General features: G+C 47.2%; 1 protein-coding gene across 1 annotated transcript in view; it reads right to left on the bottom strand.

The window, feature by feature from the left end:
* Nucleotides 1-2,893: 2,893 nt before the first annotated feature.
* ttv (exostosin glycosyltransferase 1 ttv) overlaps nt 2,894-26,233 on the bottom strand; it is a 185,183-nt gene continuing 161,843 nt past the window's right edge. The window contains exons 3-6 of the mRNA XM_075699699.1: nt 18,039-18,290; nt 11,595-11,804; nt 9,552-9,712; nt 2,894-9,154 (exon numbers count right to left, since the gene is read on the bottom strand). Of these exons, the coding sequence (XP_075555814.1) occupies nt 8,788-9,154; nt 9,552-9,712; nt 11,595-11,804; nt 18,039-18,290 (990 nt within the window). The 3' untranslated portion in view covers nt 2,894-8,787. The remainder of the gene's footprint in view (nt 9,155-9,551; nt 9,713-11,594; nt 11,805-18,038; nt 18,291-26,233) is intronic.

The following is a 26,233-nucleotide window of genomic DNA, read 5'->3' as shown; positions in this document are numbered from 1 at the left end:
ATTGTAGAAACTCTGGAAAAAGGTGTTTGAGTTTTCGGGTAACAGGATTATGTTTTCTCCTATATTCAAATTACAATCCGGGTGCTATAATGTCTGCAGGTTGTGTGTAAGTTGCAGTTTACGATTTTTCCACGTATTTTAGCTTGAGAGAGAGAGAGAGAGTAAAACATCTTTATTAATAATATTTGAATGGCGAGAGCAGTGTGGGAGGAACCCTCAGTCCAGGGTCCCTAAGATGATTCCGGCGATGTTTCGAGCCCGTTGGATCACAGCTCGGAGGACCTCGGGAGGTCCGTCGCGGAGGGCATCGTCCCACAGCTCTTTGTTGCGTAGGGGGTAAGGAGAGTTAGTAATTAAGGGAGGAAAGCGGTTTGCAGTGCCCTCAATCGTGACGTGGAATATTGTGGGCGAGCTGCCACAGCCAGGGCAACGATCTGCATAACAGTGTGGGTAGAATTTATTGAGAGAGACAAGATTTGGAAAAGTTGCGGTTTTTAACTGGCCTAATGCCACTGCTTTCTCCCGCGAGAAGGATGGCGGTGGTGCGGCGTGGGTGCGACGAATACGTGTATAATGACAGAGTATGTCTTTGTAACGGAGCAAAGGATCCCCCCCACTCTGAACTATATAGTTGCCTCACCACGCCGAGTCGGAAATTTCTCGGGCAACCGCATGTGCGCGCGTTCGTTACCCGGCAGCGAGGTATGACCAGAGGTCCAGAGTAAGTGGATGCGGGGAGATGTGGTTGGTGTATTTTGCGGGATCTGTTTGAGAATTTGGTGCGCCGCTCTCGGGATGCCATGTCCTGATAGGAACGTCCGGCATGCCTGTTGCGAATTCGTCAATATATACACTTCCTCAGGAACACGGATGGCGTATCGAATTGCAAGAGCAACACCGAGAATTTCTCCGTAAGCGGCATTTGTTCCGCGCATTGCAGCACACCGAGGTATACCGAGGTATAGCCCTCTTGAGCGCGTGATGTGTCCGTGTATAAAGTATGTGTTTCCGGGATGTTTGCAAGCATGCGGCGAATGTATCGTACACGGGCTTTGCGCCGTCCTTTGTTATGCTCGGGGTGCATATTACGTGGCAATGGATGAATACTCAGTGCTTGGCGTATCGCTGACGACAAGATCGTTGGACGTGTTTCAGACTCAAGGGGTGGGACAGAGTATCCTAGCCGTGTGATAAGATGGCGGCCAGTAGGAGTGAGTAGGAGGCGCTGGCGATGGCTGACCCAATGTGCCTCTAGCAGCTTACCTAGTGTGTTATGTGTCCCTAAGTTAGGGAGACGGCGTGTGGAAGTATAATTCGGGAGGCCATGGGCCAGCTTCGTCGCTTTGCGAATCATTGCGTCTATGCGAAGTTGTTGCTCTTGAGTCAACCGCTGAAATGGGAGATGGTGTGTAAGGCGGCTGATCACGCGAAATTCCATTAGTTCAGCGAATTTCTTGCGTCGCATTAATTAATGGCCTGGGTATGGGGCTCGAAAATTATTTTGCCGATGCGACGTCTCACGCTGGAAGCCGGATTTTCTGCGACACGGGCTCCTTAACGCTGTCGCGTTAAAAAAGCCAATCAGCGAGAAACAAGCATATGCAAATTCCAAAAATCATGGCAAGTATTCAGCAAAGAAAATAATGATGAATACATGCGTCAAGCGAGCTGACATGCAGAACACATGTGAACTCCTTTAGTTTTGATCAATAAAGCTCGTGCAATGCAGCGCGAAAAGAGGAGTTCGAAAATATTTGCACCACCGCAGTTGCCCTGTTCGCGTGTTATCGTTGCTGGTAGCATTTTCCTTCACCCTTCTTTAGCGTGTTTACAAAGGCGATCATTCACACATCGCACGTTGCACCTGCTTAATATTGTGCGCGATTATCGGGGTCGGTTTTCATGTAACGATGAAGCCAAGCATGACGGTGAAGCCGCCAGGCGAAGCGCAGGGTGAATTATACTTTTCAAGTTTGCAAAAGTCTCTTCTCTACGTGGTTTCCTCGACTTCGGTGCCTCAGTGGTCATCGCCACATGACGCGGTTATGGAATTGCAAACCTATGCACTGGCGCACGCAGACAGAATATTTTCGGGTAGCTGCGGTATCCCTCATTTGAGACAATTTTTGTGCTGCTTTCTTGGATAGTTTGGAGTGCTTTTACTGCGTGATGCAATAGTGTAGTAGGGAACAGAGCTTCACCGCATTGCTGTCGATGTTGCGTAATACTTAAAGTGCAAACTTAAAGCGATTCTCACGAGCAAGCTCAAAAGGATGCAGAGGTGAGGCTTGGCATAGTCAAGGAACAGATTTGCAAACAATTGCCAAAACTGATTGTGAAAATGATAGCACACAGTTGGACACCCTTGGCAAAATGAAGCATAGTCATTCTCAGTGCGACTTTCAGTAGAGCAGTCATTATTTTCAGTATTCCTCCCACAAAGACGTACAGCTCTTTGCTCTCTTAAACATCAGTTAAAAAAGTGTCGATCATTGCCAGTGTGACATCAGCATCACAACAACATAGTCGTTTTCATGTTATCACGTCATTGTTGACGTCATGCCATTGTCATTATAAGTGCACCTATGAAAGGTGAATGCCATTTCCTCGTTTCCATATAAATGTGGCATGTGAAAAGAATTATACAGAGTTAACTCCTATGCACAGTAAGTGACAAAAGAATGCAAAAGTTGTCTAATAGTTCTTCGTGTATGTATTAAGTTTTTGTTAAGCTGAACTTCTGAAAGGATAAACAGATTTTCATTTCAGAGTTCCATCCTGCAGTGTAATACGCTGTACACAGATAAAACAGACTCAGCTTCTGAACACGCCGCCTGGTGCTGATCTAAGACAAACATGTCAGACCAGCAGGCATTCAGCACACGGGACACGGTTGCTGCTGCAGTATATTTTATTTGAGAAAAAAAAAAAGGGAAATATACATGTTTAGAGCAGCATCGCTGCATTTGTTCACTCATGTGCAAACGGTGCTGCTACGTATGCATCATACACATCTCACAAACTCTGAGGAGATAAATTATTTCACAATAGTGTACAACATAACTCCTATTCAAGCACTCTTTTGCAGTGACAGCACCGCAGCAGTCACACATTCTACTCGAGCCATAAATTCAATACTTTCAGTCACATCAATTCTCCCGATTAACTCTTGAAGGAGGGCAAGAAGGGGGGAAAATGTAGAGAAAGAGGGAGGCATAGCTTTACTTTTGTTCATTACAAAAGCACAACAAAGATAGCTAAAGCAACTTGCAAAACCTGCAAAGTTGCCTCTTTGAATAACTTAAAGGAATAGAACACATCACTTAGATTTAAAAAGATATTATGTTTCAAGGCTCGGTAAAAAAGACAAACAAGAAACACCACTGTTGTTAGCTACGGTTACATGTTCTTAAATGTATAAGAAAATGAGTCGAAGGACGTGCGGTGTTCAGGTGCCTCCTCTGGCGAGGGACACGGTTGATCCATAAATCATGTTCTTCGCAACAATGTTATTGCTCAAAGCTAAGTGCGACAGCTTTGAAAAGCTTAATGTATTAGGCTTCGCACGTGTTTGACACGTGTTCCGAAACTCACTAGAGACGCCGGGGAAGAAAAACAGAAGTAAGGGCGGCAAAGATTTCACGAGGGAAACTACAGTGCGAACTGCGACTACACTGTCTACACGGTATCTGAACTTGTAAATATTTGCAGGGGCACCCGTATCGCATTGCGCCAGACGACGGGTGCTGAAAGCCCAAGGTGTTTCCTTAGATTGTCTCTAAACAGTAGAAGTCCCGCAGAAACACAAAAACAGTTACAGTATGCGAGTAAAGCCGAAGAAGCAGTCATCGCTATAGCTGCGAAGGAAGAAAAAAGAAATCAGGCAAGCTGCCGTTTCAAGTACACTGAATCAAATGAGAAGACAAAGGAGTCGACACAGCACTTCACCACGCAAGGAGAAAGGCTTGTAGTACCTCCGTAGCACTTGTTCTGGGCTAATAAAAGATGAAGTCGAAAGCTGACAAACTTTTGTCTAAGGTGCCAAAATGGAAACGTTTCCTTCTCGAGTGGAAGATACACTGATGTATAAAAAACTGCGACACTGCACTTGTACCAGGTCGGGGGACTGGCACAAATGCCTGTTGTGCTCGCCTGGCTTCTGGGCGCCCTCTGGGGAAGCGCTGGCCAGCCAAGCAGAGTAGAAACACATGAGCACGACAATCAGAGTATGCTTCACAGGGCAGTAGAAAAAGCGGCAACAAATAAGGTTGACAGGACAGCTGTCTGGCCAAAAAAAAAAAAAAAAAAAATGCCGCAAATTGAACATAGCTTGAGAGCGTTTCATTGTTGTAAGCAGACAACAGATTGTCGTAACATTGGCCTGGTGTGGACGGGAGCATCCCCCCCCCCCCTTTTTTTTCTTCCTGTACCTTGAGAAAGACAGCCAAAAAGTACAAAAGCGAGTTCAAGAGTAATCCTCCAATGCCTCCAGTGACACATGTTGCATATATTTGTCTTTCATGTCACAATGAAAATATGAAGAATATTTATGTGTTAATTTATGCCAATTTTGGCAATGAACAGAGGCAACTAATAATAAATGCATATTTTACCTTGAACTAGGCCACCAGCTTCCTGATCCTGCTTTCTTTATTGTCTGTGCATGTGTTTAACCAAAACGTTTGTTAAATCAGTCCTCGACTAGCCAGTTTGTTTAACAAGTCAAAGTAATAAAGCATCTGCAAGACACGGTAAGGATTAAGTTCACTGTCAGCTATGTGACATAAAACAAGAGCGCCCAGAAATTAAGGATAATCTGGACGCATGGATGCCACAGTGAACGTATTCCTGGATTCAAAATGCGCTGCTATTCCTCATGTACCTTAATTATTGCATTATCTATCAAGTATTTGTGCCTAAGGGAAATGAAAGCAAAGTCATGAGAGTCAGCACACGCTGCTGACTGTAATACACACTGGTAAAAAAAAATGTAAGTGCAAATTACTAGTTTATTTGAATGCCACTCCAACAAACTCAATTTAGAGCTCTGGCTATCACTTTAGTGACTAAGCTTTGACTGACTAACAGTTCTAGAGGCGTTTATACAATATGCAATAGAGCTATTCTTGTGAACTCTTAAATCTAAGTCAATGTTGGAATGTCCATATGCTCGCATAACTTGATTGCTTGGAACAGGTGAAAGAAGAGTGTACTACATACCCAGACCTTAGATGAAAAGCGAGATTGGTTGCCCGGGGATGTTTAAGGCACCGTTTCAAGATAGGATGCTCCCACTTGTAATGGCATGGTGTATAATGGAGCCAGAACGATGACAGGATCCAAAACCTTTGCTTGTATTGAAAGCTCACAAATATGCCACTTTGCTACTCAGCTCCCCACGCCTACAATTTGCTAAACATTTTTTTACTGCACAATGCTTGATTCTTTTTGTTTCACCGGCTAATAGAGTTGCTATCTTTATTGTATTTGAATTTATTATGGATGTAGTGGAGGACAAATGCAAATTGCAGGTGGTGTACTACTTTGGCCTTTTATACTTTTTTTTTTATCGTTTCCCTGCTGGATGCCGTCAACACTCATTTTGATTTCTTTTACAGCTCGGTACCAGAGCCTAGCACTGAGTCTACTTGCAGCTTGACCAGAGTACATACCTTGCTCTAAGTACCTGACACTATGTGCCAGCAGGCACCAAGAAAAGCTGCAATAAGTTGAAACTTTACTTATGGCTGCTAAGAAAGCCACCACATCCAGTGATGGCACGAAAGACTGACTGCATATTGCTTCCACGCATGGTTACATGCCATTCTGCAAAACTGTGGCCGAAGTTTATGAGCGGGCTCAAGGGGCCACTTGTGCATGATTGCTGTTGCTGCTACAGTTATCCATAAAACTGTACTCCACTAAGACTTCCTCAAGGTGCATGCCTCTATATGATGAACATTAAGTAGATGAGTCGGCGGTGATGCACAATGACACCAAATGAGAACGGTTGTAGTGCAGGTCGAGCAATATGGCCCACCCATTTTGCATGGGTTGGAGGAAGTAAGAATGACATCCACATCACCACCTGATATGACCAGCTGACACCTGCGAAATAAACTCGACCAACAAGCTGCCCCCAGAACAAGCTGTAAAAACAAGAACAACAAGAACATAGCAAGTAACACTCCCTTCAAATATGAACTTGATAAGAATTACGAGTTATGGCAAACAGACAAAGCAAATGCTACAGCTGTGTTCGTTGTTGGCACAAAAAAGAAGTCAATGGCCTACTTCACTTGGGCTGACACTGAAGCGATTAAAGTCAAGCACACGAGCACTCATGACAAAAAGCCCTGCTTACGAAACCCATTTCCACTGATACTGCATGCAGCACATCAAACTGCAAGGGCAGAATACCCAGATTAACATGGAGCTTGCTTAATGTGAAAAAGAATGAGAGAAGAAGAAGAAGACTTAAAGGGACCACTGCAACAAAAACTTTGCCCCACTAGGTTTGACTTCCTTTCTTGCCTTTTTTTTTCTCACTCAAAGGCACCCCCCCCTTTCTTTTTTCCAAGTAGAAACACTGCTGCCAAAATTACTATTTCAAGCTTGACATTCAAATTAAGCATAAGTGTGTAATATTTTAATGCTAACTATGTTAAAAACAATCATTAATGTTTATGGTAGAAGTAATTTGGAACACTAAGGTGTTCCCTTTCCTTTCCCTCACATGAAATTGAAATTCAGGCCATAACCTGATGCAGTAACTTTCTTTGGTGGCGAGGCCAGATAGGAAAAAGGGGGAGATAGAGAGAGAAAGGAGACTCAAATCTTTGACAAATTTAGACGTAAAGTGAATGTAGGTAGCGTTGGCATGGAAAACTTCTCGATCACTGCATCAAAAGTGATGCTGAGGACAGCAACTAGTATACGTGCTGCAGCAAACTGATCTTTGAAAGAAAGTATGCTTGGGCTAACAACAACTAAAAAGAAAAGAAAAGGGAAAGAAAGTGGCGCCGATAGTTTTTCATTGCCGTGGTCTTCCTGAAGCCCGATATTGAAGTTCTTGTATGTAGCTTCGTTGTTCTAGGCAGTGAGAGATTGACCATCTAGGAGCATTTCAAGCATGAACAGTCACATGCGCCAACCCCGTCTATGCCTACAGCAAAGTCAGTTCCTCTGGCAGCTGTGCAAGTTCCGCGAGTGTAAAAAGCAGCACTATAAACCCACGAGGGCACATGCATAAGCATGAACGAACAGACAAATGCATTTTCACGGTGAACCTGGAATAATGCGCGTCACAAAAAAAGTACCCTCACACCTGTGATACGAGTGCAGGGACAAAGGATAACCCTGTATGATAAATGAAATTAAGTAAACAAATAAGCATGTATCACAAGAAAAGACAAAAACGTGCCAAAAGCTAATGCAGTACTGTTATGCACTTACCAAGTTCACTCAATGTGCTATGCTAAAGCTGCTTAGAAACAATGTATCAAAAAGGAAAGGCCCATGTCAATATGGCTCCAGATCAAGAGGAAAAATACATCTGCAATGCAAGCAAAAAACAAACAGAAAACACAACAAAACAAAGAAAACAACATTCCCGCTATCACATAAGAAAAAGCAAACTCTTGAGGCTCGTTTGAAAAGAAAATGCCACACGGAGGGCAAATAAATGCAACAAAAAACGCACTGCCCTGTAGATTGGCAGGATTGCCTATGCAATTTCACAGGCTTCCCCACTACTCGGTCACGAAAACATAGGACCAAACAAATGAAAACATCAAAAGATGGCATAGAACGAAAGCTTGAAGCACTATTTATTACAAAAGTTTGCAGGTAAAACAGCTCATAAACAGACTGGGCATAACACCACATGCTGGCACTATAGTTGCTGGTGAAGAGATCTAATGTGCTACGGAGACACCTGGGGTGGTATTCACTATTGGGGATACGATCACTTTTGCAAGATTTCACGTGATTTGACATCTGATACATCAAAATATGTACGGTCAATAGCGTTTGTGGCCCTGTGCGAATACAGTGAGCTTGGCACAGGTGCCAGGAATGCTGTCGGCCATACTTTGACATATCTGGATTCCAGCCACGTCAAATCTCATGGTAGTAATCGTATCCCCGAAAGTGGTTGCTTGAGAATACCGCCCCTTGGCGTCCGTGGCTTTTACAGTGCCAGCCACCATAGTGGTGCCATAACGCTTCCAGTCTAATCCACTGGTGAGTGCTTTGGCCTGAGAACTTTTGCAATGGATAGCATCTGTAAGGAAGTCCCAGCATTACGATGTGCTGTGTCTGCGAAAGAAACGGCATCAAATGCTTTCCTTGTACGTCATTAACATGGCTGTTGCAGATGGAATCTCCTTCTGCAGGTCCTGCAATGGCAGCCAGAATATCTGCTGGGGCCTGTTTCTGACTGATGCAGCTGCAAAGTACAATTATATGGATAGAGAATATTTTGCAAGAACCTGCACTCGAGTCTCCTAGGTGATTCTGCCGAAAAAACAGAATACAGCAAGCACGCAGTTGATCAGTGATAGAAGGCTAAATGTGGACTAGAAGCACCCACTGTTCCTATGACCAATGGTGATGAACTTTATGACATTGATGATGAAGGAAAAAAAAAATATTGGAACTGGAGCGACATAATGCTGAGTGTCGTTCTTTCTGTCTTGACGCAACATGACTCGAGTCTTCTCCGACAAACGCGCTCTTGACATCGGGCACACGAAATGCTTGGTGCTAAAAGGGACGGCTTCATTCTCAGCTCCGGCCAGCGCCAACGACACGGTCGATGCGGCGGTACCGCTTGCGCAGGTTTGACACGGGGTCCCGGAACAGCACAGGGTCCAGCCTCAGCGAAGAGCGCACCAACGGCATGTGTCCCCAGTAAGTAGCAAAGGCATTGATGCATGCCTGGCGCTGCACAAAGTGGTCCGGGTCGTTCCATGACGATGGGTAGCCCTGCCCGGTGTCGCGGTACTGCTTGCGCTGCGTCACCTTGATGGGTGGCAACCGGGTCACTTGGCTCACAAGAAAGTTCATGAGGATGTCCTCACAATTGTGGGCAGCATCCACCGTCTGTCTCAGGCTCTCCGGCAGCCACGAGGTGTACATCTCATGGTAGTACCTGAGCCAAGGCGACGCAGAGTACGGGGCATGTAGTAAGTAATGCCATTGCCTTTCTTGGACAAACAAAACTTAAAAAAAACATTCAAAGAATTGCATTTACTGCCATATAAATTGAACACGGATATAATGAGTTATCTAATACTATATAATGAAGTTAATGTAAAATGCATGTCACCAATATTAGCATTCAACAAATACATGGTTATAATGAACATCGGATATAATGAAGGCTTTCTAATACAGAATGTGGCTCCATTATAACATGGTTCTCCTGCACCCTGGCTTGACTGCATTCCAAAGAGGGGAGCACAGTCAGAATTTAGATGCCTATACATCTAAATTCTTTAGATCAAAATGTGAACATATTTGGGATGTGACAGAAATATCATGAGTACCTGTGGTAGAAGGCAGCACCTGTGAGCACCATGGAGTACTCATTGGTCCACTTTGAGCTGTAGCCCCAGGCAGCCTTAGCATCATCCCAGTAATGCGAGCGAGCCGGGTAGCCCACAATGCGCTCTGGAAATGACTGCCACACCCGGAACCCAAAGTCCATCTGCAAGCACCAAGGTGTACTTCCTTCAAGCACTTCTGATGGCTTCCGCCGTTTAATGCACGTTCGAGCAACTTAAAGACAGAGAGCAACAAAATTGGTCTCTCGGAATTACTTTTCTTTGTTTTAAACGGCCCCTCACTAGAAGTTGTAAGGCACTGTCGAAAGAGTGTTTTACAACAGGAACTTTTAAAAACTGTTTAGGCTTGACTGAGTTAGAAGCAAATAATGCAATTGTGCGAGGAGGTGAGTTACCCTCCCCTCCTTCCTGTTGATTCAACCAATGACCACAAGTGGCATTCCTCTACTGCCTTTTTCCAATATAGGAGTTGAGGGCCTAGCACCTTTGATTCTGTCATGACCTCATCCCTATGACCTCTGTCTTTCGTTCTTTCCTCCACTCTTGTCTCTTGCTGCTTAGTGCGTTACCAGGGGCAGTTCTGCATGCTCTGTGTTTCATGGGAATCTGTGAGCTACCCCCGCTGTTCTTGGGTATTTGTTCGCTGCTCACGGCATGTGTGCTGGACACGTGACATCATCTGCTGCCTTACCGGCTCCTTCGAGGAGAAGAGTGTGCAGACTTTTGTTTGAACAACTGTCACTGACCTGCTGCTTTCACAGGGCAGATCAATGTAATGCACTTTGCAGACATGATTATCAATGCATGATATTTGCACTGTGATTGTCAGTTTGCAACTCGCAAGCCTAGACAACAATATTGTTTCTCAATTACGTATTTTTGAGCCAAGAACCACTGCTTCAAGAAATTTTATCATTCCAAGTGGTGTCACAAGAGCTAGAATTATGATTAAAGCGTTGCAACTTTTAGCTGCCTGAATTACTTAAGTGTTTTTATGCGCCTTTGCCATCCAGTTTCATGTTGCCACATTAAAGAAAATTTTTTACGTTGTAGTACATGTAGATATTTGTTTTCCCTTTCTTTCTTCAGCTCTCCCTCTGATGTCACAACTTGCATTTACCCCCGAGAAAATATTTTGTGAAACCAGTACACTCGTGAGCAACAAGAGAGGGTCACCAAATTTGCTTTCGAGCAACAATTAGCACTGATAACACATAGATTCGAACTGGACAAGCAAATATGTACCAAATAGCTCTTCCACTGAATATTTCACCCCATGAAACTGTTATGATCATCACAGACAATGAACTGCTATGTGTCCTGCATTGCAAATTTAGCTGTTCACTATCACGTTGCTGATAGATGTATCTATGCTAACCACCCTGATACTACTGCTGCAGAAATTTCAGTGGTAGCCTTTTCCCAATGCAGTTGAGTCTCGTTAGTTTGACCTCAGCTAATTTGTCTTTTCGCTTAATTTGAATGTGCCAGAAAGTCCTGGCAAGAAAATACACACTGCTATGGAAGAAAAACTTCTTCCCTTTGAAGGCAGAAGCACAGTGTTTTGGTTAATTTGACCCCTTGTTTCCGTAGTGTAATGCCCCCATATTCAGCAGTCTACTTTGTCCGTTCCGTATGGCATTGCTCGATATTTTGCTGCTTTTTGCCAATTTGACCTTTAGGATATTTTTACTTAAGTTTACGGCCCCGCAAGGTCGAATTAATCGGAGCCGACTGCATGCAAGTGCACTTTTCTGAGCGGGACGTTTGCCCAACTAATGGTTGCACAAGTCTTTGTCCAAATAAACACAAAGTACAAAAAGACGAGATGACAGCAACATGTTTCTGACATCAGTAATCAAGCCTTGCTGAGCTTATGAAGTTGTCATGAAGCTATGACATACAAACTAAGAGGTACGAGATACAATTTGCCATCCTTTCAAGGACGTGTGCATGTCATCGCCTTGAGTTACAACCACTGCTCTCTATCTGTCCCACGGCGAGTGTACAGAGCAGGTTTCTCACCTCTTCAGCAGTGAGCATGACATCCTCGTCCAGGGCAAGGACAGCGTCGGTAGTGATGAGGGGGTGGGGTGCAAATCGAGCACTGATGGCCCTTTGTGGTGGGACCACCACGTGCACAGGGGCTCTGCTGCTGCCAGGAGACAGGCCAGTGCCCTGAAGAAGTTTGGCCACCACAGGGGCCGGCGACTCTCCACCCCAGACGACCAGGACCTGCAGGGGACAAGGACCCCGCAGAAAGGCAACAGTCATTCACTGCTCATGGTCCCATGACAGACTCTTCAAATCAAAGATTCCGAAGTGTGCAGCCGCATGATCGACACTACAAGCCCATATATATGACTTGGAAGAGATAGGAATTTGACTGATGATGCATCAAGAGAACAAGATCAATAAGTCATCCTTGGTAGGGTGAAAGTTTCATTTAAACTACAATTGAAATACAAATGGCAGAGTTTGTATTGAAGGAAGCAGGAAAAATAGCAGTGACTAAAGCAGGGTTTTTTCATTCAGTGAGGCAATTGACTAATAGTGTGGAAATAGGTAAATGCAGGTTATGACACTAATTGACCACAGATCTGAGGATCGATACACAAGCTACTACAAAATTTCGCCTTTATGCATAGTCTGTTTCCTGAAGACTTCTGCAGTTTGGCCTTCATTAAATGTTTGTTAGAAAAATGTTCTCAGTTGTCTTGGGCAACATTTTTACACCGAGCATTTTGTCATCTCTAGAGCAATCAGTGAAGGCCGTAGTGAAAAAGTTGCAGAAACAATGCAAATGAATTTTTTTAAAATTATGACAGAAGCCATCTTACAATGACTGTACATGTTAATGCAAATAGCGTTCAAGCAATGTAGCTGCACAGCGTATTGCCGCCGTCGGAACGCGTCATGTGTGAGCCGTGTAATGCAGCTGGGCTCCTCACTTGCGCTTCCCCTCTGGACACGCTGCGCCATCCACGAGGTCCGTGCGTGGCCTCCGAGATGCGTGGCACACCGGTACATGCTAACACTGAGAATTATTCCCTCGCTGCTCGAGGGCCTTCGCGGCGCAGCGCTAAAACGTTCGGTTGCGCTTGAGGAAGCCGTGCGACGCGGGTTCGTCCTGCCCAGCATCGGATAAATTTTAAAGGAATTTTTTTTTTCATCGAATAGCGCCGAAAGAGGCTAGGTAGACCCAAAGTGGCTCAAACAGGCTAAGATACTCCGGAGACGAATGCAGCACTCAACGCTACTTCTAACCACGACGGCTTCCAAAGAAAGAAAAAGCGGTATAGGCAGCGTTTCAGATGCTCGTTCGCTAGCTGGGTTTAGAAAGAAGCATCCTGGCGAACCCAAGAGGGTTGCCAAATATCGTCCCTGCGCGGAGCGGGGAAGTGACAGCCGAGAAAAGTGTGAGGCCCGAAGCGGCGCAACCCCCCCCCCTCCTCCCCTCCCCCTTACACTCTCTCACAAAGCGAGCACACGGACAGCAGACGACGGCCAGTCCTCTTTTCCAGGAGCAGATACCGGAAATTAAGACAGACGAGGAAGCGATTTCCCTCCTTCGCGAAGCTGGGGAAGCGACCGCAGCGCCGCCTTTTCCCGCTGCGGACTACTCACTAAAACAGTGCAGCGCTGGCAGTGCTGGGCATAACACGAGGCATGCGCAAACGGTTACCCTTCAGAGCGGAAAAAAAAAGGGGGCGAATAAAAAAAAAATCTCGCCAACTTTTGTTTAACAACGATAGCATCCCACATTCGACGCTGCTGCGTTGCCGGAAGATATTCAAAAAAACGTTCTCGTTTCCCGAAAGAAGCAGCCATATTGGCGCATCTTTTAACAGTCCGCACGAACCTCGATTGACGAGCGATTGCGTAAAACGAAGACGCCATCTTTTCTGTTCATTACTACACACTTGCCAACGTCCGGCCGTGTGATGGGCACAGTCGTCTGCCTCGAGGAAGCTTCCTTCCTCCACGGCAGTCTGTCGTTCGTTGCGCTCCAGGGCAAGGGCGCTGCCACTAATTTGTGTGATGTGATTTTTGAAGGGAGACGGAAATTTTAACGCTGCGGACGTACGCTTCACGCACCGTGTACCGCGTTTTCAAAGTGACACCCCGCTCGCGAGAAGGAGACATCCGCTACATTCATTACGGCAAGTTGGCACCCGTCGCCGCTCTGAGGCGAAGCATGCAGCGCGCGCCTGCAAAACAGCGCACACATGCTGCGTCTTCGCTTTCGCAGCTTTGGATAGTTAATCCAAGGCACACCTTCCGTCTTTAGGCAGACGTCAATGCGGTGTGGATAACGCGCGATAAACGAGGGCTAAAGTAGAGACGCACGCTTAGCCAACTTCAAAGGCATCTTTTAATCGACGTGAACCCACGCTCAACGCACCCTCCTTCTGCACGCGTTTGTCGTGCGCGACCTGCACGCGCTACGATTATTTGTCGAACGCAAAACACCGAAACCAGCGTCAACACCGCCGCGCATGTGTGACGTAATTGTGACGTAATTCGCCATTGGCCAATCAGCAGAGCGGGCGCGCGCACTGCGCTCCTTCCCGTTCCCTGCTCAAGTCGTCCGGCGCTTCGAAAAACATGCCCGTACAGTCAACAGCAAAAGTTTACGGGATGCGGTTTCCCCTTCAAATGTGAATCCCTGCACTGTTAAGGCATGACACTTCGTATTTAATGAATTGCTGTGTAGGTGGCGACGGCTACTACATGCTGGAACATTTAATTTTAGGCTGTGTGACCACGCTCCGCGAAAATTCAGCTTCTTGGCACAACCTGCGTCCCGTAAACTTTTGCGGTTGATTGTACATAATTGTATTCATCGTCGTCATCGCAAGACAAATGGGGCGGGAAAACGGTGGGGTGAGGGGGGAGGGAAGAAAGACAACACGTGAGCTAGCTATTAGCAAACGTCCACTGCAGGATATGTTTCCCAGGTCTCGCATTTGTTTATCTCTTGTCTATTAAGCCATACACACACGTCTCGGACAAGTCCGAGGCGAATTCCTATATTGATTTCCGTTAGGATCTGAACTCGCCGCTCGCATTCAACTGCTACAAATCTACATTAGAAACTCGTTGTGAGCCACTGAAACGTGCGCTAGAACGACGGAAGGCTCAGCAAGCTGGTTTAGGGAAATGCGGACGTACAAAAAACACGGATACAAGAAGAGCGACAAGGACAACACAAAATGTCGCACAGTGGCGGGAGAAAAAAAAAAGACGAAGAGAAAAACAATCGCAAGCTGATGAGAAGGCGGCGCCAATCCGTCAATCACGGACACGCATGGGCGCTTTCGTAATGTAACGGTTTTGACAACACGTCAATTCATCTTCATGCGAGATAATCCAAGGCTGACTTGTTCACGTGCTACGATTACGGTCGAACCTCGATACAACGAATCTCGACGTAACGAAATTCGCGATGTAACGAACTATTTTCATTTGCCGATATGAGTTGCATTGAAAACCGTGTATTTTCTTTCGCGATTGAACTACGTTTTCGGCCATCTCAAGCACGAACTTGAAGCCTGTATGGCTATTTCATCTAGCAAAAAACTATAATGATGTCGGCCGAGGCAAAAGTTATTTCAAAGATCTTTCTGCATGAAATGTTTGAGCGGCAACACCGCTGTAAAACAGCGCTGCGCCATCTGTCGCATTGGCAAACTTGCAGAGGCAGCGGGGCGTGCGGAGAAACGCGAGACCTGACGATGCCTTCTGCGCACGAGGGATGGGGAGAGAGTGAAAGCTCGGTAACGTGATCAAGCGCACGATGGGGGAAGGCTTTTCTCCTCCTCTCATGCGCAAATTCTCCCCGCCGCGGCAAGTGCAAAGGTGGAGTCGAAATGGTTCTACACTTCTGGTTTTAATTTGCGGGCGCCGGCTCCGCGCACTAAGCGCAGTCAGCCATGGCCTCCGAGATTCAGGGCACCGCACGACGCAACAGACGCAGATCTCGGGCGCCGCGAAGCCCCGTCGATGCGTTGCTCCCGGCGCCATCCCCACCTCATGCGCTGGCGCTCATAACCGCGGTATTATGGCCCGATACCCTTGCAATTTGTGTATGTGCGCTTACTAATAAGATATACTATCCACCAGGAATGCTCTGGGAATTTGTGAACTTGTTTTTAATGCTGAAACTTTCAAACCTCGAATGAACGAAATTCGCGATTTAACGAAGTTTTTTTGCTGCAAGTACAACTTCGTTATATCGAGGTTCGACCATTACGATACGCCATGCACGACACGATCAGAAGACGCAGTTCTTCAATCTTATGTCTGAGAACACACACACACACAAATTGCAGATAGTAAAGTTCTATTCAGAAAAACGAAATGAGAAACTGCTCGCATACGTTACAGCGGTATCGCGTGCGTAGTATGTTAGCCCTCGGATATGTTGTATAATGAGGAACCGTTATGCCTAAACCGTTATCTTTCGAGGGTGCTTACCTGTGCGCTGCCTGTACGCGTACTACGAGCAAACACAGTTTTTTTTTCTTGTCTTCTTTTCCAGGCACTGTGCGACCTTTTCAGTTGTTAGCCGGCGTGTGTGCTGGCTTGCTCGCTCTTGTGTCCCTGTTTTGCAAGTAAATCTGCTTTCTTTTCCCCCGTATACCACAATTGCAAAAAAGAAAAAAAGAAAGGAAAAAGAAAATCTGGGATTTTACGCACCAAAACCACTATCCGATTATGAGGCACGCTGTAAGGGAGGACTTCCGTATTAATCTCAACGACCTGGGATCCTTTAACGTGACTCCAAGCGTACGTTCACACGGCCTCTGCATATGGCGCCCCAATCGAAATGCGCGGTCGCTACCCAACCGGCGATCTCGAGCTCTAAGCACCATAAGTCACGCACTACAAGCTACCGCGGCGGTATACCGTAGCTGTAACATGCGTTTGTAGCGTGGCGCCGTGCCTGGAGAAAGCATCGTGGTTGGCGTAATGCATAACTGAGCTCTACGCGGTTCTTCTTTTTTTTTTTTCACTCTCTCTCTTCAAGCGATTTGCGCAATGGAAGAAAGAAAGAAAGAAAGAACCGAGAACAGCATTGCGCCGTGTCATTGGACTGTCACTAGCTTTCTCCGGGGACGACCGCGCAGCCCGATCGTGTACACACACCGACTTCTGACGACGAAAGCAATCGCCGCGCGCTGTCGCTTTCTTTCGACCTGGAGCCGACGGCGAAGAAGAATGCCCGAGGCATGCGCGGATGGCCGACGATGGGCATCTGCCGAATTCGCGTCGGGTCTCTCTGAATCGACTCGGGCGGACGCAGCGACGCTGATGACCTACGATACGGGAGACTTCGGGGGAATCCGGGCCGCACACTTTCCCTTGGCGCGCCGATGCGGAGAAAAAATAAAATAAAAAAGAGCGTCGAAAGGACAGTCGCGACGACAATGAAGTTGGTCGGTTTATTTTGAGTGCGCTGAAAAAAAGAAAAAAGCGCATACACCTCGTTCTAGCCTATGCGACAAAACACACACACACACACACACACACACACACACACTACCGCGTGGCTGGCTTCCTACACTCCCCACAGAGGTACTCTTTTTCCACTTTGACACGCGTAATGCTAACGCATAATGAAAGGAACAAAAGGGACTATGTCAACCTAAAGAAAAGGACATAATTCGCTTGTGCTGTCCACTCCGGCTATATAGTGTACTTCGACGAAGTGTGAACATGGTGATTTACTAGCAACCCCTCTGAAATGAGGCGGTGACAAATAGTCACTCATAGCCTGCCCGAGTTAATCGGGTATGCTATACACGCTTTTCATTCCAGCAATTTTGGACACATCTCCCTTAATCTTCTTTTATGCTTCCTCAAAACTTCACTGTCTGCCTTGTGCCGCTACCGATGCCTGTAACGGATCCGGTCGTATCAACCTCTTCCCTGCTTTTTTGTTTCCTTTTCTTTTTCACGAATACTCGAAACGTAGCTTGCTTAATCCTGACTGCTGACCGATTGAACTAGGGTGCCACTAGGGTGCCGCTGACATCGACGTCACCTATAGGTTGAACCGACGTTACTAGGTTAGGACGTTGGGTCGGATGGATGGATGTTATGAGTGTCCCGTTTGGTACGGGGCGGTGGGTTGCGCCAAGAAGCTCTTGCTATTATACTGCCTAATGTCCTACCTAGGTTAGAAAAATGAAGAAAAAAAAAAGCACTATGAACTCCCACAACCGAATTCTCTGATCCCCTATTGCGAACTGTGTTTCTGTGCGTCTCCGTTTTTTGTCGTTTCCCTACTTTTCTTCCACCAATCCTCCAGTCGCCTCTTACTAATCCCTACTGCGGATATGTTTACTTTTCCACTGCTCTCGCTGAACCCGAGGGCTTCACGGAGGCCAGTGGTGCCTAAATCGACCGCTGGGTATACTCGAACCTCAACCCGACGGGGCCCCCTGGCGGGGGAGGACAAACCTTGGCGAGGCAGGCGGAGCGGAGCAGGCTCTTGAGCAGCCTCTGGAGCGGCTGCGCGCTGGGCATGGCGGAGTAGACGACGGCCGTGTAACGGCCGCCCCGCTCGTCCGCGTCGCCGCTGCCGCGGTGCCGGTGGAAAGGAAGCGGCCTCAGGGTGTCCGCGAACCGCCGCAGCGTCAGCAGGGCGCCGGGGTGGCTGTTCCACACGACGCCGTGGTGCGACTCCCAGCCGCGGACCCGTTCGCGCACGATCTGTGAGATTGACAAACGACACTGCGGGTTACGAAAGAAAGAAAAAAAAAAAATAAACGCGGGTGTGAACATTTTCACCCGCACGTATAGAACATTCTATCCCGTGTAACTGCAGTCGGCATATTTCAGTCTCTCTTTTTTTTTCAATTTTACAGCGAAGCTGTTTTATGGCTATAGGCTTCCGCGCATTTTTTTCTTTTTTTTTTCTGCGTGAACGCAATGATCCCGAACCGCACATCCTGAACCACGCAGGCCCAACTAATTGACTTTCTGAAAGTATAAAATGCGTCAGAAAATTCGTTAAGTACGACTTACAGAAAACGTACAGAGATGATAGCGTCGAATTGTAATTTGAATATACGAGAAAACAGAATTGTGTTACATGGAAGCTCAAACACAGTCTTCTTCCAGCTGCCGTTTGAGGTCTGTATTCAGCGGACTTGCGCTGCGCCAAAAAAAAAAAAATTGCGCCAAAAATTTTTTTTTCAAGAAAGGCGTCACGTAAACGCATGCAGCCCTGCTCAATGCTGGTACTGCAGCAGTGAACTCGCGACGAACCCATGCGCTTCTGTTCGTTTGTGAAAAGTTTGTGAAATTTTGAAATGCTTTCGGAAGTTGATTGACCAATTTCTAGATTTATTTATTTTTCCAAGCAGAGTTACGGGTGATAACTGTGGTGGATGGATGAGGGGGCGGCAGAAAGTTAGATGGGCGGATGAGATTAAGAAGTTTGCAGGGCCAACATGGCCACAATTAGCACGTGACCGGGATTGTTGGAGAAGTATGGGAGAGGCCTCTGCCCTGCAGTGGGCGTAGCCAGGCTGATGATGATGTACACTTCCCACCGCTTGACAAGAGCACGCGCTTGATGTAAAATATTCATATTCAGAACACAAAAAGGGAACAGTAACTTTCGGACACTTTTCACGGGTCAAAAAGGCGCGCGCGTAACACCTCAGGGCTCACCTCGTTCCACTTCAATTGTTTATTTGCAGACGAAGAACATACATAAATACCGAAACTGGTCCACGTGGTGGTACAGCCAAATGCATGGATCCACACACGGCGGCACAGTGCAAGCAAAGCATCTTGCTTGGGGCATGCGTGTATCAAACGTCCGAGTCCCGCGTAGCGTTCAACAGTAAGAACATGAAGAGAAAAAGAGACGCGTTTAGACATGAAGAAGCGGAAGTCGCCACTGCTGTTTGAAGCCAGCTTCACCCTCGCCATGATAGAGAGAAGAGAGAAAGAAACGTTTATTTCTAAACTAGCAAGAGAGATCGCTATTCGATCTCCCCTGACAAGTATAATGCGGCATGTTCAATTAAGCTTCAACGGACATTTCATCGAAGGCAATAGAAAGTCAATATAAACACAACGTTATGTCAATAATTATTTTTATAGGGGATATCGATCAGGTGGGTGGCTTCCTCGTTCCAGGAAACTATGGGCTCTTGCTGCCGTCCTGGCCCGGTCCACCTACTTTCGCTGGTAGTCCAGCCCTGGACAAGACCTTGCCAGGGCCTCCCACACTTGTCCCCTCCTGTCTTCTCTGCTTCTACTGTTTTTTCATCTTCCGTCTTAGGTTGCTGCGAGGGTCCCGGGCACTTCATTACCGTGTGACGCAGGGTGCCAGGGACGCCTCAAAACTTGCAGAAAAAAATAATAAAGAACTGCAGCAGATTCAACGAGTCGGAATCTACATACAGCGAAGCTTTGTGCTAGTGCACAAAGAGTCGAAACACGTGTTTGTGTTTATTGAAATGTCCACACAGAGTGACACGGAAGGATTTATTCAGGCATTGTAGAGAGGCTAATGCAATGCTGCTGCCACCACCACGGATGCAAGCTTTCTGGTTCTTTTACTTATTTTTTGCTTTCCCCCGCACGCCACCGCCGCCGCCGCGGAAGCGAGCGCCATCTGGCGGTGGTGCAAGGAACTAAGCGGCAGTGTCGCGCACGTCCTGCGTTGCGATTGGTTGGCCTTATTCGGCTAGACAAAGGCCATGCCGCAGCAGCCACGGTCACGAAAACCCCGAGAGGTTCGCAAAGAAAAAGCTTCGCTTTTAATAAGGCAGTGTATACCCCTTATAAAAATAATTATTGAGATAACGTTGAGTTTACGTTGTTTTTCTGTTGCCTTCAGTGAAATGTTTGTTGAAGCTCAACTGAACACGACGCATCATTTTTGCCAGGGTATACGGCCGGAATAAAACGGCCGTACTCCTTTTAGCAAGTACAGGCACTCGACGCTCGAAAAAGTCGTTGTTCACGTACAGAAAACGGCCGAATAAGCGTCAAGAAACGAAGACACGTGACGTTGTATAATTTGGTCCCCGAACCTTTTCTTTTTTTTTTTGCATGCCCGCCAAAATGACAGGACCATTCGCTCCGGACGAAGAAGTTCAGCAAAGAAAAAAAAGAAACGCTTGTACGTGATCACGCTGCCCAAACGAGGCGCCCAAACATCCATCCAGTCTCTTCTTTTTTTCCCTTTCTTTCTTCATATAATATCAGTTCTCTTCTCCATATCGCTGACTCCATGGAACTCATTCGGCTCGCATGTGTCACGTTTCGACTGCTTCCGCAAAGCACCTCTATATATGTATCGGGCATAAAAAAAAAAATTCGTGCGCTAGTTTTTACCCCCACCCTCTTTGTTTCCCCTGCTGCTCATTTTTCTTTTATTCATCTTCCTTTATTCTGATGAGCGCTCGTAGTTTCCCGACTACGCAGTTCTCGACCAAACAACACGGATGTTTCTTCGCAAACTCGGCCAAAGTCGCACCAGAGCCCATTATAATATAAGCTGCGCCCATTCCCCGCGGACTCGCGTTAGACGTGCTTTCTTCGTCGTGAAATGCAGTTCGCGGTGTTATCGCTCCGGCGGAAGAAAAAGGCACCCCCCCCCCTCCCCAACAAAAATATATGAATAAATAAAGCGACGAAACAGGGAAAACGACCTAGAACAAACGCGGCTCCTTCTAATAGCGCGCGGCCTCTCCGAATTTTTATTAGCCGTTAACCGAGAGGCGAATGAGGGAATGCTTATATAGCGCAAGTACGCGCAGTCAGTCAGACAAGCCTCGCCGGTATAGGACGACGTTACCCTAGCACTTAATGGAATCCAGGCTTACATTAGAAAATATCGAATATGTATGAAACTTGGAGTGTCTGATGCTTGCGACAGGATTAGGGTTACTAGTAAATGGACACTAACGTGCAACACTATATAAGTTAGCTTAGTCTGGTGAAGCACTTTTCTTTTTATTCAAGATTCGAATTTTATTTACTGGCGCTAAAATGTTGGTTATTAGCTAAGAAAACGAAAGGAAAAGTTACCATTGAGTTTCGCACTTTTAACAGCAGCACCGGCGCATTAGGGTGACGTCGCGAACTTAAAGGCATTTTCGTGAGTATACACGTCACGTCTGGACAGTTTTCGTTCATACAGAAAAAGTGTTCACAACTCGTTTCGGTTCCTTTGTAAGACAATTAATAGCATCCTTGCCTGTAAATACATGGATACACTATGAACTATAGTCTCGAGTGGAAGCTTCACAAACTCCAGACGCCACGAGGTGTCAGCGCGTATCCTTATTGCGTTATTTTTTCTGGCTTTTTGGCTCACGGTGTACAACACACGTTACAGACATTGTAAATCGTGCAATTCACCACATAAAACTAGACGTCACTCTTTAGCGCGTATACTATACCTTTAGCAGCAGGCTTATAACCTCGAAGCCACCTCCATGGCTGACAAGAGGGAATACGATTGAGCAGCTAACCACGACGGCTCGCATCACGGCAGCGAAGTACATGCAGAGAGCGTTCACACGCGGGCACCTGAAGGCGACTTGTGCGACAAAGGGAAAGTTGCTGCAGCAAGTCGCATGGGATCCTGCCTTGCAATCCGCATCAGGAGATGCTTCGCGTTCGCTCGCAAAACACGCTCAATTTCGCAGGAGTTTTCTGCCTATGCGAAACAGTGCGTATCGTGCGCGTCGGCGTACCGCAACAATGTAGAGTGATTGCCTGTTCAAATTGTGCGCTAAGCCTACAATACAATGGCGAATATGAATAAGTTATCTTCGAAGCATGTCACAGACAGACAGACAGACAGACAGACAGACAGACAGACAGACAGACAGACAGACAGACAGACAGACAGACAGACAGACAGACAAGACAGACAAGACAGACAAGACAGACAGACGTAGCAGGCGCGTAGCCAGGATTTTTTTCGAGGGAGGGGGGAGGGCTGAATCTCGGTGCCCACCTCCTGCGCCTTCTGGCTACGCCACTGATACGTGCTCCTGCTCGTCAATCGCAGCTTCAGGTTGCGGTACCGTGGCGCCATAGAAAACATACTCACATTCAGGGGCTTTACGCACTCAGTGAGTGACGGCTGTTGCCTCCGTGATTTCGGCGCACAGCTCTGCATATTTTACCGCTCCCCTCCCCAAACACCCCTTCCTCCCCCTGTTGCGTAATTAGGTATGTGGCCAAACGAGGCTTTAGACAAGATGACAAAAACCAGTGGGCAAGCAACGAAGAATAATTAGCTATATTCGGAAGTAAAGCTTTGCGTGATCACACATCTCGGAGGCACATACGAGACACAGGAGGCTTCAGACAAAGGCTTCCTGAATCAAATACAAACACCGAGTATGACATAGCTACTGCAAGTGAAAGAAAGAGAAAAAGAAAGAAAACAGCAAGGTTTGAAGAAAGAATTGCCATGGAACGGCAAATCACGGCAAGCCTCTACTTGTTCACCCAGAAGCTGCGCGAATAAATGCAACACACGAGGATCCCGTTGGGGAAATGTGCAGCGAGAAAGGAATTTTAGGAAGACGTAGCAGGCATATCAGGAAGACGCGGCGCCGCGGCTGCAGAAGCTGTTGAACTACGAGAAGAGCAGAGAGGCTATAGGGTCGGTCTACCAACTGAGAACCGGAAGATATCGAGATATTATTTGGTCCGCCCATTCATGGGACTTCCGGAGCGACTAGAAAGAAAAAAAAAAAGCCAGAGAATAAGGAAACAGCGACCTGGTGGGTATATATATGACCGAGGGTAAAGTAGGGGCGAAGACAGCAAATGTTGCCCCAAGGGCGAACGCCAGGGCCGCGTTCCACACCGCCGAGAGCTGAATGAAAGGAGCACAACGGAGAAGCGTGAGATATGTGCTGTTTTTTTCTCGCACTAGAACGGATCAGCGCTGCGAACGCTGTCTGCACGATTCAGACACGGGGGTAAGTCAGACGGGGAGGAACCCATATTTCACGCGAGTGTATCTAACGCGAACTGTTTCAACGAGCTGGGGTGTATCGATGAGATACCATAACGCTCGACTATAACGTGACTATAACGACTATAACGTGGGATACTCAAGTGTATACGGACGTCTTCAAGGGCGCGCCGGAGACCCTAGTTACCTGGACCGTACGGCGACCGCGTGTGAACGCTAATACTGCGCCAAATTCCAGCACAAGCAAGATTGTCGCATATGTTCGGGACCTCGAAGAAGAAGACCGAGCGCTCGCCCATCGAGCTGTCTTTTATACCTGAGAAGGCGAATTCGGCCGTCCATGATTGGGGCTGGTGCCCCTCATATCGTATCTGTATAAGCCTACGATACGTTGCACGGTATTACAGGGAGGCAGCGCGCGCGGTCGGGCGCAGCTCGCTCATTTCGAGAAGAGAAATTTCGGGCGCGGTTTTTTCAAGTCCGCGCGGAGGACGACCGTTTCATTTCGCTGCGTCGCATTTTCTTTCTCGGAGCGAATTTCTTTCTCCGCATATTGCGGGGGGGGGGGGGGGCGCCTCGACCCCCTTCCCCCCTCCCCTACTTCCCTGCAGTTTCCCGAGCGATGTCGTCTCTTCCTCGCAAATAATCTTATTATACGTATACGTGCACAATCGCGCATGTCGGGCTTCCCTCGACGGTCTCCTCTTTCATTCTTCTTTCGGGAACCATTGCACGCCCGCATCATCTTGTCTCCTCCTCCCTCCTTCCGCTCGCTTTGGATCATTGATATTTATATTTGTTTCCCGCGCGCGATGGCGCCAACGGAGAGAGAGATACGGAGGACGGCGCACGCACCAACCGCTTCGCCGAGGCTCTCTCAAAAGACATGCGCGCTCGCGCGCTGCTGCCCGAATTCTTGCCACGGAAAATTCGCATTCTTATCGGCCGAATGAGAACGTCACGCTACCCCCTCCTCCTCCTCCTCCCTCTTCCCCCCCGCTCGCGGTGCAATTTTAAAGAGGGTACGTACGGGCGCGCGCGGGCGAAAGCGCTGAACTGAAACATGAAGGAGAGAGAGAGAGAGAGAGAGAGAGAGAGAGAGAGAGAGAGAGAGAGAGAGAGAGAGAGAGAGAGAGAGAGAGTTTTTGCGCCTCGTCCCTATGACGCATTTCGTGCCATGTGTCCTCCCGAATTGAAAGGGATCCAAAGAGGCCGGGAATTAAAAGAAACGAAAAAAAAGTGGGGGGGGGGGGGGAGGGGGTACGCAGAAGAATACAGTAAGAGGGAGACAAAAATGAAAAGAAAAAGGAACGTGCGTGTTAAAGTCCCTTGGCAACAGAGTATAGAGGGCTACTTTAATTTGCACGGCTTTCGCGCCGAGGTGACGCGCTTCAACGGCGCGCATACAAAGGGCGTGGGTTCCGGAATGTTGCACGGTGACGGGCCTGATATATGGAAGCCTATACACTAGTCCCAACGCTACACTTACGGACGCCGCCGCATATACTGAACAACGCTGGACTCCTTTAATTGTCGGATCGATTTCGGTACAGTAGATGATGACATCTCACTACACTGGCGTCCCCCCTGCTTCACCGAAGATGTATATATGGCTGCAGGAAGCAGGGAGTCGAACGCGCGTCCCCTCGCTCCGCAGTTGAACGCAATGCATAGCCATGGCGGCGTAGGGTGTCTGGATCTCGCTAAGGTGACGGTTTGGACATGTTGGTAGGACATGAATGCATCTTTTCGCGCAGGTGTTGTGAGTGTACGTCCGCGTGTGCGTCTCAGCCTCTCAATCGTCCTCTTCTTGTATACGCAAAGAGCTGCGCTGGTGTCTGGACGCTGAATGCAGAACGGATTCGGGCATTGCTGGAAAGCAGCACTGTCCAGCTGGAGCTGGCTCGGCCGGCGGCCATGTGGCTGCTGCTGGACTTCTGGACTGAGAGAGTCTGCTCGCACGCGAGTGAAGATCACCTTCTCCACTCGACCCTTTACCTCTTAGAGGCGTAATAAAGCGTAACGCTATGCTGCTACTACCTAGAACGGCGAGCGGAAAACGAAACGAAGGACCACGAAAGCGGTGGCGGCAAAGCCATCACAATGCGAAACGATACAGATGGCTTCTCGAGCCGGGAAACTTGAGGGTGAAAAGCTTATCGGCTTGCTTTCCGGGCCCGCGAGAAATATATTACCGTCTATTAACGACCACCAACTAGCCCGCTTATCCCTGTTAAATATATTACCGTCTGCCGGCGCCAATTAAGCCGACAACAGACGTGGAAGACTGGACGCGTCTGTCCCATCTTATTACGAGTCTGCCGCGTTCTTTATTGCTCCGCATATGTACTGAGATAACCATAAATTTATACGGCACCACCGTTAAGCTATATAGTGTTATATTTCATTCCAAGTGTTATTTGCATTCCCCTCAGCTCGTAAACATTCAAGAGAGCAAGCGCTTATGGTTTTTTTTTTTTACGTGACATCATTACATTGTTTAAGCGACTTCTGCAAAAGTGATACTCACGAATTATGGGTATATGTAAGAGAGTTGTAAAATAAATCAATTTTGACCGCTTTAGACATCCGAACGTTTGCAGTCTACGTAATCGCGATACTGTTTTCTTTTAATACAGTTGAGTTACGAAGTAAGATCGGCATCGTTATTCTATATTTTTCTTCATTT

This window comes from Dermacentor variabilis, chromosome 7 (genome assembly GCF_050947875.1).
Source record: "Dermacentor variabilis isolate Ectoservices chromosome 7, ASM5094787v1, whole genome shotgun sequence".
NCBI classification, from domain to species: domain Eukaryota; kingdom Metazoa; phylum Arthropoda; class Arachnida; order Ixodida; family Ixodidae; genus Dermacentor; species Dermacentor variabilis.
This window is presented reverse-complemented; position numbering and strand designations above follow the sequence as displayed.